The sequence below is a fragment of the Pongo abelii genome, chromosome 13, assembly GCF_028885655.2.
Source record: "Pongo abelii isolate AG06213 chromosome 13, NHGRI_mPonAbe1-v2.0_pri, whole genome shotgun sequence".
Classification (NCBI taxonomy): Eukaryota; Metazoa; Chordata; class Mammalia; order Primates; family Hominidae; genus Pongo; species Pongo abelii.
Window position 1 is genome coordinate 58759745 of NC_071998.2, and position 13944 is coordinate 58773688.

At 37.4% G+C, this 13944-nt stretch overlaps 1 protein-coding gene and 1 long non-coding RNA gene across 3 annotated transcripts in view; one reads left to right on the forward strand and one right to left on the reverse strand.

Annotated features, from left to right (window-relative positions):
* The window catches only part of LOC112134965 (uncharacterized), a 61965-nt gene that overhangs the window by 41192 nt on the left and 6829 nt on the right, over positions 1–13944 (reverse strand). The gene's annotated exons all lie outside the window — the stretch shown is intronic.
* PGM5 (phosphoglucomutase 5) overlaps positions 1–13944 on the forward strand; it is a 178341-nt gene that overhangs the window by 28003 nt on the left and 136394 nt on the right. The window contains exons 4-6 of the mRNA XM_024252660.3: positions 1723–1848; positions 5781–5971; positions 6566–6720. Of these exons, the coding sequence (XP_024108428.2) occupies positions 1723–1848; positions 5781–5971; positions 6566–6720 (472 nt within the window). The remainder of the gene's footprint in view (positions 1–1722; positions 1849–5780; positions 5972–6565; positions 6721–13944) is intronic.

Consider the following 13944-nt stretch of genomic DNA (forward strand, 5'->3'; position numbering starts at 1 on the left):
TTATTTTTGGCATCTTCACAATTTTTATAGTTGTCCAAGAGACCTGAATCTTCGTGAGCTCTCATTCAGGCTCATTGCTGCAGCCACATTGCTAGTTGAATGAGTTTTCTAAAAATGTTACTGATACAAGGAGATGGGTAGAGGGATTCCCTGGCTTCCAAGAATTTGGAGATAATTGTTTGGGATAATTTATGTGCTGTATTCTTGCTGGTTTAAGTGTTGAGGAAAGCTTGAGTTAATTAGAAACAAATAATTCCTTTGCATTTCACTTTAGTGTCAAGAGCATGAACTATATGATGTGAACTTTCAGTTTTTACTGACTTCTTGTTTCCTCGTTTTTCACGTTTGTTTGGTACTGTGTGTTATCTATTGTAAATACCAAATGTATTTAGGCAAGTGGTTCAAGAATTGAAGAGCCAAAATGAAATTGTCAAAAACATTATCCTATAATGTAGAGTGAGTAAAACTTCCAAAGTACTCAGGGCATAACCTTTTGTCTTACAGATTAATTTTTTATGGTGGTAAAATATATATAACAAAATTTACCATTTTAACCATTGTTAGGTGTACACTTTATACAGATTAATGTTTAATTACTTTATAGAATATTATGCTCCTCATGTAAAAAGATAGTTTAAAAGTATCCATGTTACAAATATAATTTTATTTGAATGAACACATAGATTACATTGACTTAAGTGCAAGAAAATATATTTTTAGATATGTATTTGATCAGATGAAGGGATAATATTATATGGCATATTAAAATCTCATCCATTAAATATCACACCTGGATTTACTAAAAATTATTGAAAGTGGATTGGTAATGTCTTCCGTGCAAGTTTAAAAGTATTTCAGGGTTTCAAAGTAGTATGTATTTGAAAAATCTGAAAACAATACACGTAATTTTCAAAATTTAGCTATGAATTTTAAAAAGCAGGGCTCCTGGACAAATTTTAGCACCTAAAGAATTGATTTACTACTTCTTGGAAAAGTACTTTCTGAGCATTAATTATATACTGATTGACAAGTATGAGCTTTTTGGTATGTCACATAAATGAATAAAACTTTTTGGATTCCTGGTTACTGGGTGGTGCTAGATACTGGAAAGCATTTGTGTTTAATGAGAATTTCTAGATATTTGCCATTCACTTGGAAACTGGGTGCTAGATTGGGCATGAATGAGATTTCACACAAACCCAGGAATATATTCATCACCAATTCTGCACTTGAATCTGGTAGGCACAATGGCATTTGGAAAATAGGCGTCACTACTCAGGTCACTTGCTGATTTGTTTCATACCAGCTGAGTCAGTCTTTGGCCAGCCCCCACAAGAAAGGCAACTGGATATGCTAAAATGCCTCTAAACATTGAGATGTGTGCTGTGTGCATTTTTTTGGGAGGGGAAGTGGCAGCAGGAGTAACAGGGCACATTTTTATCTTAATTTATTCTTGTGGTTGATTTTTTCCTTGCAAAGAAGAATTTATAACTTGGTATCATTTATACCCATTGAGCACCTGAAAAGTTTGTAGTCTCTTGATTGTGCCCTGATTTGTGATTTTTGTCAACAAATGGGCACTTCGCTTCCCACATCATGTGTAGGGATATGATGGGCTTGTGACCAGAATTTCATGCTGTTAAGGTAGTGATTCTTTTTATGCTTCCAAGTATTTTTCATGGGTACAGTCAATGACATTTTCCTTTGTTTTTCTATCTTTAGTGGAGATAGTGGACCCAGTGGATATCTATCTTAACCTCCTTCGGACCATCTTTGACTTTCATGCCATCAAGAGTTTGCTGACTGGGCCCAGCCAACTGAAGATTCGCGTTGACGCAATGCATGGAGGTAAGCCTGTGATTTTCTCCAAATCACTGGGCAGGAAATATTGAGACCTCTACACCTGTTGGTTCAGAGGTTAAGAGGAAAGTTGGATTCATAGATATTCACACAACATGTGTATGTTCAGATATTTGGAATGCTCTGGAAAACTTCAGGACCCTTATTTCTGTCTTTGGATGTGAATGAAAACAAAAGTTGAACAAATGGGTTTGAGGCTATGCATGTTCGAGTGTGGAGTATAGTAAAACTGTTATTTATTTGATCATACGCATGGCATAGTTTAAACAGTCAAATAAATAGTTCAAGATTTATTATGAAAAAAATCTGTACCCAACTTCTATCTTCCCCCAATTTGTTACCTTCCAGAGTTAAATTTTTCAATTTTTTCAGCTGTTACTTTTTTGTATTTATCTCCCTATCATTAAATATTATGAATATACAGACCCTTGTTGATTTTTCAGTTTTGAGCATTACTGAATTCATACTACAGGAACTGGAGCTGCAGCTCTTTTTCACCCTCTCCACCTACCACCCACCTCTCCACCCACAGTTTCCACCCACCAGTTAGGGAATCCTAGCATGCTTCCCTAATTATATCATCAGTTTGGTAAGATCATTATCTGTTGTTTACATTACCACAACACTGCTGAGCCATGCAATATGCTATAATTATATTTCCTTTACAGTACAACTTTTTGATTTCCTTGGAAACAGCAATTATCTTGTTGTCTCATTCCTTGCTTTTAATCAAGTATATTTACCACTCTTAATCCTCAAGCTCTCCCCCAGTGTCTAAATCTTCCTTCACTTCATTTTCCTGGAGACTTTGATCTCCCCACTCTCCACTGGTTGCTCTCTGAGCATGCTGTCATCATGAAATCTCCCTTTATCACCATGGTAGTAATTCTTTTTACACATCTCTTATGTTAAATGTCCTGTTCCCTGATTTCTTTGTCTGACACCTTGATTTACTCGTACATTTTGGAGGAACACATTCTCCAGGAACTCAGTGAGAGAAAGCTCATGGTAGGTAAATATTTTGTGTATTGTATATCTGAAAAGGCCTTTTATTCTACACTTGCTCTTGATTTTGACTGATACGGAAATCTAAGTTGGATATTACTTTTCTTCAGAAGTTTGAGGGCATTGCTCTACTGTGTTATAGCTATTACATTAAACTTGAGAAATCCAGTGCTATTTTGATTTTTAATCCATTGTCTTTCCTTTTTCTTCTCTGGAAGCTTTTAGGACCTTTGACTTATCTTCAGTGTTCCTCTGTTTTACAATAATGGATCTTAGTGTGGGACTCTATCTTTATTATGTTGGACACCTGATGGACCCTTTCAGTCTGAACAGTTGTGCCCTTTAATTCTGGAAAAGTTTTTGAATTACTATTTAGTAACCATCCTGGTTATTGTTACTAATGAATTGATCCTATAATTATTCTATTTCACCTTCTCCTCCCCAGTTTTTCATCTCTTTATTTTATTCTACTGTCTGGGAAATTTCCTTGACTTTATCTTCCAGTCCTTTAGTTCTACCATTATATTTTTAATTTCTCAAAACTTTTGTTTGTATTTTCCAAAGATTCTCTCTTGTAAAAACACATCCTAGTTATGTTTCATGGATACCATATCTTTTTAAACTTAGGTTTACTGAGGTATAATTTATACACAGTGAAACTCACTCCTGGTAGGTATACAGTTTGGTAAGACTTGACCAACATATACAGTCATGTAACCACTATCACAATCAAGATTGAATATTTCCGTCACCCCAAAGAGTTTTTTTGCAGCCCTTTGTACTCAAACCTCTCCCCTTATCCCCAGCCCCTGGCAACCACTCATCTGCTTTCTGCCCCCATAGTTTTGCATTTTCCAGAAAGTTATATAAATGGAAGCATACAATATGTCACCTTTTGCTTCAAGCTTCTTTCACTCAGCATAATAATTTTGATATACATTCTTGGTGTTGCATGTATCAGTAGTTGTTCCTTTTACTGCTGAGTACAATTTTATTGTGTTGTCGATATGCCACAATTTGTTTATCCATTCACTGGTTAATGAAAATTAGGTTTCTTTTTCTTCTAGTTGTTGGCTATTATAAAGAAAGATACTGTGAACATCCGTGAACAAGTCTCTACGTTTTCATTTGTCTTGGGTAAACAGCTAGGAATGGGATTGCTGAGTCATATGATACGTGTATGTTTACCTTTATAAGAAATGGCCAAATCATTTTCCAAAATACCTGTTCCATTTGCACCACTGGCAATGTATGAGGGCTCCTGTTTATCTGTATCTTCACCAATACTTGGTACTGTCAGTCTTTTCCATTTTAGCCATTCTACTCTATCTTGTTAATCTCTATTAGGATATTACTGATATATTTTAAAAAGTTTTCTTCTCCCTGTATAATTTTTGTTTCCTCCAGGTTTCTCTTTACTTTTTGTTTATTTTCACCTCATCTCAAATACATTCCTCAAAATTTTGGTGATCCTTGGCTTTCTGGCATATTTAAGAATGAGGCAGAAAAATCTGCTGGGAGCTCTGAGCCTGCTGTGGGTCTTCTCCATGGGCCTTACTCTAAGGGCTTCTGGCTAGGCTATTCTGTTCTTTCTTGTTGAGCTGATCGTATTCCTCAGGAAAAGAACTTTCAGGTTCTTGCCTTAGTATTATCTGGCCTACAGGGAAGACAGCTTTGCTTTTTTTCCAAATAGTATGAGCAATATTTCTGGGTTTCAGCCTTATTACCTGGTTTATACTGTATGTCCATCTTTGAATCAATTGCTCTGGCTAGGAGATGGAGGACGCTGATTGGGCAGACCTAGGTCACCTCCTTAGCCTTGGGGAGGTGGAATTTAGCCATACCCAGACCCCAAGGGAAGGGAGTTTTTCTCCAATAGAAATCCCAAATGTTGTATCCAGAGGAAGAGGAAATGTGTGCTGGGCAGGCACAATCAAGAGATGTTCACTATTGGAGGATTGTGTGTTGCATTGGTGGAAAATAAGTGGAAAGCAATATCTTTCAGATATTTCAGCTAGGAGGATTACATGCTGTTCCCCAAATGTGCTTTATGTTCTACCTCAGGCTCTGTTCCCTTGCTCATAATGTTCCTTCTGTTTAGATGGGCTTCCCAGTCCAAACCCAAACGCTTGCCACCTTTGTATTATTCCTTCAAGTTCCACCAGAAATGCTGCTTCTTCCTTGAAGCCTTATGTGTGGTTATTGCTTCTCTGAAGCCATTGGATATAATTATTTCATCAATGTGCATTGTTTAGTCTTACCACTGCAGTCATTCATCTGCAGCTTTGACTCATCCCACTACTAGATTACAAGCCCAGGAATGTAGAAACTATGTGCTTTGCATCCCTTCAATATGATCCCTTCATTTCCCAGCAGAGCAGCTCCATGTTACGTACTCCATAATGTTCATTGAACTGGAAAATACTATTCCTTGGCATGTATTTTGGTAAAATGTGCTTGTTTTTATATGCTTCAGTGGTTTACAGTGTTTAATTATATACTTGGCAGAGTCCAAATGATTGCAGAGACAAAGAACATTGCTAGAGCCCTTTAATGCTTTTGCATATATTCAGCTAAAGCTTTTAATACATGAAAAGCAACAGGCAATGAATCATTATTACGTAGCTGATTTCTTTCTGGCAACCTTTTAGAAAAGTTTCGGGCGAAAAAATTTATGTAACTAGGTGATTGAATACATCTTCTGTATTCCTACCACAGTAACTGGCACATAGTAGATGCTCAAATAGTAGTTCAAGCAAATATTGATCTATATTGTGTCTTTAAAAAGATTGTAAATTTGTAAATTTGTATTTTTCTTCTGGGTTATTAAATGGTGTTTCCTGTACTATTCAGAACAAAATACTCTGGGGAGACGGTTCTGCAAATATTTAATATTGCTGTGTATCTATTTTTAGTTATGGGACCTTATGTGAGAAAAGTTCTGTGTGATGAGCTGGGGGCCCCAGCCAATTCTGCAATAAACTGTGTTCCCCTGGAAGACTTTGGAGGGCAGCACCCCGACCCAAACCTGACCTATGCAACGACTCTTCTGGAAGCAATGAAAGGAGGAGAATATGGATTTGGAGCTGCATTTGATGCTGATGGGGTAAGTAGGAAAGCTCTCTGTCTGCTGACCCTTTGACCATATAATGAGCCATGAATTGGAAAGCAGAGAATTAATGAACACATCTGGAGCTAACATGTATGGGACATGTGTGCTCTAACTGGCTCTGCATCTGCCCTTCTGTTTAATGACTAAGTATTGCAATTAAATAGCGATTACTTTCCTTGGTTCCAGATTTACTTTGTGGCGTACAAAGGTTGTTTATTTAAAAATATATATTATTCAATAAATCTTTATTTATGGCTGGTGTTGTTGAAAACACCAAGTTAAGAAATCAGCCATTTCTGCAAGAACCAGTGTTCTCTATTATGTTTGGGAGAAAGAAAGAATTAAGTATTTGGGGGCTTCTAAAGCTTGAGCCACATTTCAACAGGTGGAACATATTCCTGGTGTGTCAAGATTCTGGGCCCTTGGTACTCAGAGATTTAGAAGAATGTTTCCCATGTTCTCTTTGGCCTCATTCAAGTTGTTAGATTGTTAAATATAAGATGGCAGTAAAGTGGATTGTGATGATTATGGGAATGGGCTGCTAGCAGATGCTTCTGTCCGATCATTTTTACGCATTCCTTCCTACAGGACCGTTATATGATCCTAGGCCAAAATGGCTTCTTTGTGAGCCCTTCTGACTCCCTGGCCATCATTGCTGCCAACCTCTCTTGCATTCCATATTTCCGTCAGATGGGGGTCCGCGGGTTTGGGAGGAGTATGCCAACCAGCATGGCCCTGGACAGGTAAGCAAGGATGTCACCGTGAAAAACTTTATGGTAGACCTTTGGTGTCGATGTCTCCTTTGTTGGTTGCTGGCGCTTATTCTCCCCTGCTCCATTTGGGAATGTGTTGAAAGCATGGGAACACAGTGTAGTGTACTGGGTAGAAGGTGGAGAATCAGGTGGCCTGAGCTTAATTCTTGGTTCTGCCACTTACTAGCTGTGGGAATTTAGGAGACTTATTTAGTCTCTGTGCCTCAGTTTTCTTATCTGTAAAATGTGGATAATAATAGTGGTATCTTTATATGGATTGTCATGAAGTACAAATGAGGTGCTTCAAGTAGAACATTTAACATGGTGCCTGGTACATAGTAAATACTACATAAATGTTTAGCAACAAAACTTATTAACCTGAAAGTATGTATGTATAAGTGAGGGGGAAAAAGAATGGGTTTTGAGGTCAGATTATATTATGTTCAAATGCTAACTTATAGCCTTATTAGCACTGTACAAATAGAAAAATGATACTTCATAGGTATATTGTAAGAATGAAATGAGACAGTGCATGGAAAATACCCAACAAGAGATTCACTCAGTAGGGCTCTAACTAACCCTATTAGGTTTCATTCTTCTTGCTCTATCCATCCCTCTTGTCTATCGCCCTATATTATAAAACATTGAATTTCAGAGTCTGACATTTTCAACCAGCACGTGTTATTATAGAAACAGTATATGTGCCTGGTGGAAAGTTAGAAAACACAAATAAGAAAATGTAAACATCATATCCCCTTCCTTGGGTTACCTATGTTAATAGAAAAACTTATATTCCTTACTGTATCTCTTTCTATATATATACATTATACACATATATAATTAAAATACATAATATAATATACATAATATATATACATATATAATTTATTTGCCTGTGATAATACCAAAGATATCAAAAAGTACATTGCTTGTAACCTGCTTTTTCTTTTCCATCAACAATTGCCAACTACCAATTAATAAATTTTGGCCAGGCGTGGCGACTCACACCTGTAATCCTAGAGCTTTGAGTGGCTGAGGTGGGAGGATACTTGAGGCCAGGAATTCAAGACCAGCCTGGGCAACAGAGCAAAACCCTGTCTCTACAAAAAATTTTCTTTAATCAACCAGGTGTAGTGGCATGTTCCTGTAGTCCCACACCAAATGTTGATTAGGATAGGAAGCAACCAGAACTTTCATACATTGCAAACAAAAGTGTAGAATGGAAGACAGTTTGGCAGTTTCTTGTAAAATGGAGCCTACATCTGACCAACATTCCATTCCTAAATATTTACCCAAAAATAATGGAGATGTGTCCACAAAAGACCTGTATAATAATATACATAGTTGTATGATTCATAATAGCTAATAACTGGAAACAATACAAATGTCCATCAACAGGAGATTGCAAAAATAAATTGTGATATATTTATATATTCGTATACTACACAATAACAAGAAGGAATGAAATACTGACACATGCAGTGGGTGTGGATGAATAAAAAAATATATATTAAATGATAAAAAGCCAGTAACAAACAAATACATAATATATAATTCCATTTCTGTGAAGTTTCAAAACAGGTAAACATATATGTAGCAATAGAAATTATGACAATGTTACCCTATGCGGGGTAGGAAGAAGGCACCGGGAAACATTCTGAGGTGATGGGAATGTTCTGTGGCTTAATCTGGGTGGTGGTTACATGGATATACACACCGTTCAAAACTCATCGAATTGTACCCATCAGATGCCTTTCACTGTATATAAATTTTACCTTATGAATGAATCAACACCATGAGAAAATAGCCACAAAATCCAGAAAATGATATTCTATGGGACAAATTAGCTAGGTATGATGACACATGCCTGTAATCCCAGCTACTTGGGAGACTGAGGCAGGAAAATCGCTTGAACCCAGGAGGCAGAGGTTGCAGTGAGCCGATACCACGCCATTGCACTCCAGCCTGGGCAACAAGAGAACAAGAGTGAAACTCCGTCTCAAAAAAAAAAAAAAAAAAAAAAAAAATACTGAAGGGCCATAACACACGGTTCTAAACGAGATACTACATTGGGCAAACCATTAAAAAAAGACATTCTGGAGACACTGAGGGAAAATTTCAGTATGATCTTAGTTTCAGATGACATAAAAATTATTTATTTGTTTATTTTAGAGAAAGGGTCTCACTCTGTTGCCCAGGCTGGAGTGAAGTGGTACCATCATAGTTCACTGTAACCTTCAGCTGCTGGGCTCAAGCAATCCTCCCAACTCAGCCTCCTGAGTAGCTAGGACTACACATATGCCATCATACCCAGTTAATTTTAAAAACATTTTTTGTAGAAATGAGATCTTGCTATGTTGCCTAGGCTGGTCTCAAACTCCTGGCCTCAAGTGATCCCCCTCCTTCAGCCTCCCAAAGTGCTGGGGTTATGGGCATGAGCCACTGAACCTGGCTACTTTTAGTATTCTTATTAGTATCTTTTGATGAGCAGAAGTTTTAAATTTTGATGAAGTCCAGTTTATTTTTTCTTATAATTAATGGATTATACGATTATTATCTATGTCTTTGTCAACTACAAGAAATTTTTGCTTAGTCCAAGGTCAGAGAGATATTTTCTCTATATTTTCTTCTAGAGTCATTGCAGTTTTAACTTTTACATTTATGTCTAGAATGATTTTGAATTAATTTTTGAGCATGGTATAAGGTAGGGGTCGAGGTTCACTTATTTCCCTTATCCAGTTTTTCCAATCCCATTTTTAAAAAAGAATTTTCTTTCCCCTGAATAGCCTTGGTACCATTATTAAAAATCTGTTGACCATATATATGTAGATCTGTTTCAGGATTCTCTATTCTATACCACTGATCTTCTTGTTGATTCGTATGTAAATATTACACTGAAATTAGGTGAGCTTCCCAACATGTTTTTCTTCTTTGTCAAATTAAAGGGAAATTATGTATTCTAGGTCCTCTGCATTTTATTTCATTTTAGAACCAACATCTCAATTTCTACCGCAGCCTACTGGGATTTTGACTGGGATTATGTTGAATCTATAGAGCCATTTGGGGAGAATAGTATTTTAATAATCTTGAATCTTCCAATCCATGAATGTGGTATATCTCTCTATTTAGGTTTTCTTTAATTTCTCTTACATGTATTTCGTAATTTTTAATGTGCAGATCTTATACAATTTTTGTTAAATTTATTTCTGAGTATTTTCTTTATTTTGACGTTATTATAAATGTTTTATGAATTTAATTTTCCAATTATTTGCTGCTAGTATTTTTTTGTAAATTGACCTTATATTCTTCACTAGAGGGGAGAAGAATCACCTACCTTTTGGATGCCTCCCACTCTACTTGTCTCCCTGAGGTGATATGGACCTTAAGTCCATGATGGTGAACTAAACTCAGTTTAAAATTCTTGCCTAGCGGCACCAAAGAGTGGTATATGATTCCATGTTTTCTCCCATTTACCTTTGCCTACACCCTTCCTTAAAAAAAAAGACTACATAGAATTGTAGGGAACAAAGCAAAAATGGGACCATTTCTAGAAATTGAGAACTCAGAGTCATATAGGATCCTGAGTGGTATGTAGGGTATTTAATAATATGGGAGTATATTTAACCCTTCCACTTATACAGAATCTTATAATTTAGAAATAATTTGTAACATATCATCTCACTTGATTTTTGCAATGATTTTGTGAGGTAATTGAGATATGCATTACTGTCCTCATATTAAAGATGTTGAACCAATGATCAGAGAGCTTAAGTGACTTGTACAAGGTCGCACAGTGAATTAGAAATTGACTCAGGATTTGAAACTAGGTTTTCTGATAATAGGGTACTACTGTATCTGCCCAATAACTATAATTGGATCAAAAGGGTCCCTGATAATATTGAGAATATTGTCCCCTGTGGGCTAGCAAATAACCTTCCAAACCATGGCTAGGGGAGGCTGGTTTTACTCTGACAACAAAAACCATTTGTCCTTGTTTCTTGTGGAAATTTCCCAGTAGTTCTTGATTTCACTTTACCCCCCTTCTCAATAAATCTCTGTTTCAGTCAGAAACCAGAGGCCTTGCTTAGAAATTTCACAAAGGACCTGTTCTGATATGTAAGTGACCATTTAAAAGGATTATTCATGCTTGCTGGTTGGGATTCAGAATTCTGTGGGGCTCTGACGTGGCGATTTGTTCTGGGTATTTGATCTGTTGTGTAGGTCCCAGGTGGATTCTCGTGATGGACACTTTATAAGCTTCTTTCCTCCTAGGTAAAATCAATGCAGCTTCAAAATTTTGACCTTGACAGTGGTTTCCCATATAGCTTATTTTTTTTTAATTAGTAAAATTATAGGAATGTGCCCATAAATGCCAGGCCCTGGAAAAATAACAACTGAGGACACAGTTGAGACCCATTAAATGACACACTTGCCTAAACTCCTGGGATTTCAGAATAAGGGGAGGCCTGTACCCTTGAGGCTGATGAATTATTCAGACAAACTTTCATTGTTCGCAGATAATTGTGGTTCCCCAAGGGAAGATTTTCAGTGTCTTTAATTTCTACTCTTACAGTGTCACTAAAACAAGGATTCCATTTAGCCCAGAATAATACAGTTTCAGCCTTGAAAATGGCATTCTTTTGGGGCTTTGTCATTCTGAATGTGTCTGATTTGTGGTTGCAGATGAATCTGTGTTGCTGAAACATTTTGGTTCAAATGATTTCAGAAGTAAAACACATTGAAAATATGTTTGTGGCCTGAGGTCCGTCTCCACCCCATGTAGAGGTATTAAATAATCCTTTGTGTCATCATCCTTCAATAATATTTATGAAGCACCCATCTGTGCTTGGGGCTGTGCCGAATTCTGTGCAAAACAAGGCAAACACACGCAGACTCAAGCCCTATTCACTAGACATATTTACAATCTCAAACAAGGCTAGCATCCTTGAATACATCCCAAGAAGCCAGATCTAAAAAGTATGTTTTGACTATGAAAAAGGCCATCCAAGGTCCACCACCCATAAACAGGGTGGTGAATGGATTAGTGCTCATCTACCCTCTATTTGCTCTTATGCCACCCCTATGGTTCACCATTTATCCACTCAAGAAATATTTATTAAGGACCTCCTATGTCCTAGACATGGTCTCCATGGTGGTGCTTTCAGTCTAATGGGGAAGACAAAGAAAACAAGTAAGGAAAACATACGGAAACACAAATTGTAACACAGGCTAGTGGAAATGAACTTGGTGCAGTACTCATTGGTGGGTATGGAGCATCTTGCTTAGATAGGAGATCCAGGGAAGGACTCTTGGAGGAGATTAGGCATAGGACCAAAGATCAGAAACAGGTATCTGGACCTGACTGTGATGCTGGGATTAGAAATGACACCCACACATGTGAAAACACTTATTCCTCAGAAGGTAGTCTACAGCTATTTGTTGCCAATCCCCAATCTAAAATATGTACTATAGCTTCATCTTGAACATACTCAGCTGATCATTGGAATCCAGACAGTGTTAATCCTGCAAGTATGCAAGTATCTACTGATCTCTGGTGACCTCGATTCTTACCGCGTCCTTTAGATCTGTGCTGTTTCATCTCCCAGATCGGTCATGATGGATGACAGTGGTGGAAGAGATAGTGATGTGAGCTTATATCTAATTACTCAGTCTCCCATACATTGCTTCTGCTGTAGAATGATGGGAATTATTTTGATTTAGCAGATAAATATGTTCAAATGTAACCTATATTAACATAAAAGAAAAAAAGAAGAAAGCCCTTTATCCTGTAAGTTATTGCCCTGAAACTCTGTATAGCTGATTCAGTTAGGATCAAGGCAGAAAAGAGATGGCACCCTCAAAAAGGGCTTACTAAAGAGAATTTAGTAATTGTAACTTAATAACCTGGTCTAAGGAATGGATGAGATTAAGGAAACCAAAAAACGCAAGAAGGAATGGGGAGGTACCTTAGCATCAGCAATAGCAGGAAGCTGTTAACATCCCTAGGACTAAGAAGGGTCCAGGGGAGAGGTCAGGGTGACCACAGCCTAGTGAGGTCTGGAGTTGTGAAAAGTGGGCTGTCAGACAAGAGCTGAACTTGCCAGGGGGGAGAAATATCCCAACTTGTCTCTTCTCACCCTCCAACCTCCTGCTGGTGCCTCCTGTAACCAAACCACACTGGAAGCCAGAGGGCAGCCTATGGAGTTCTGCCTCCTGGGGAAGAGAACAGGGCATTTGATGAAGTGGGGACTTTGGGGTAGAAGGGGACAAAAAGCCACCAGCATAAATGGCACAATGGCCCATCTTTTTGCTAATTTCTACTTGCTTATCTCCTAGTCTCATCCTCTTCCCTCTTTTTTGGACCTCAGGCATAGAGAGTCGAGTTAATCATGCTCATCTTTGAACAATCCTTTAATAATTGGTCTGATTGAAGGCTCATTTCTTACTACTTTAAAAAAGATAATGCATTTCTTTTCTCTCTGTTTGACTGCCCCACCATAGACAACCACAAAAAATGTGTTTATTGGGTTTTGTGTGTATATTTTTTGCATATATTTTTATTTAATGTGACTAATACTATTTAAGAGATTGTATTTGATTTCTTACTTTTTTTCCACTAAGGACCACACTTTAAGATCCTCTTGATGGCTGTACATCCATCTAGGGTGTTGCTTCTAACTGCTGCTTATTTGTCCATGAGTGCATCCATGATATTTTGCCTCTTGATTCCCTCACCAATGAACACTCAGACTGCTTCTCACTTCCTATCACAGTGAATACTGCTGCACAGGCACCCTGTGGAGATGTGTGAGAATCTCTTCAACACGCGTATTCAGAAGCAGAATTGTTGGGCCGGAGGTGGTGTCTATACTTAATTCAGTCAATTTTGACCAAATACTGTCAGATTGCACTCCAGAATGCCCATCTCTTGCCTGCTTCTCCAACCAGTCTCAAAGTTCCTGCATCTTCAAATCTAGGCCAACACTTTATGTTGTCTAACTTTCTAATTTTTATCCAGTAGACTAGAGAGTAACATACCATTGCAATTTTAATTTTTCATGTCTCACATTACTAATGAGCTTGATCATCTCTTCATACACTTGAGAAATTTGGGAGTTTCCTTTTCTATTAATTGCCTATTCCTGTCCTTTGACCATTTTTTTTATTCTATTTAGGTTTCTTCTTTTTAGTCTGATGAATTTGCAGAAGTTCCTT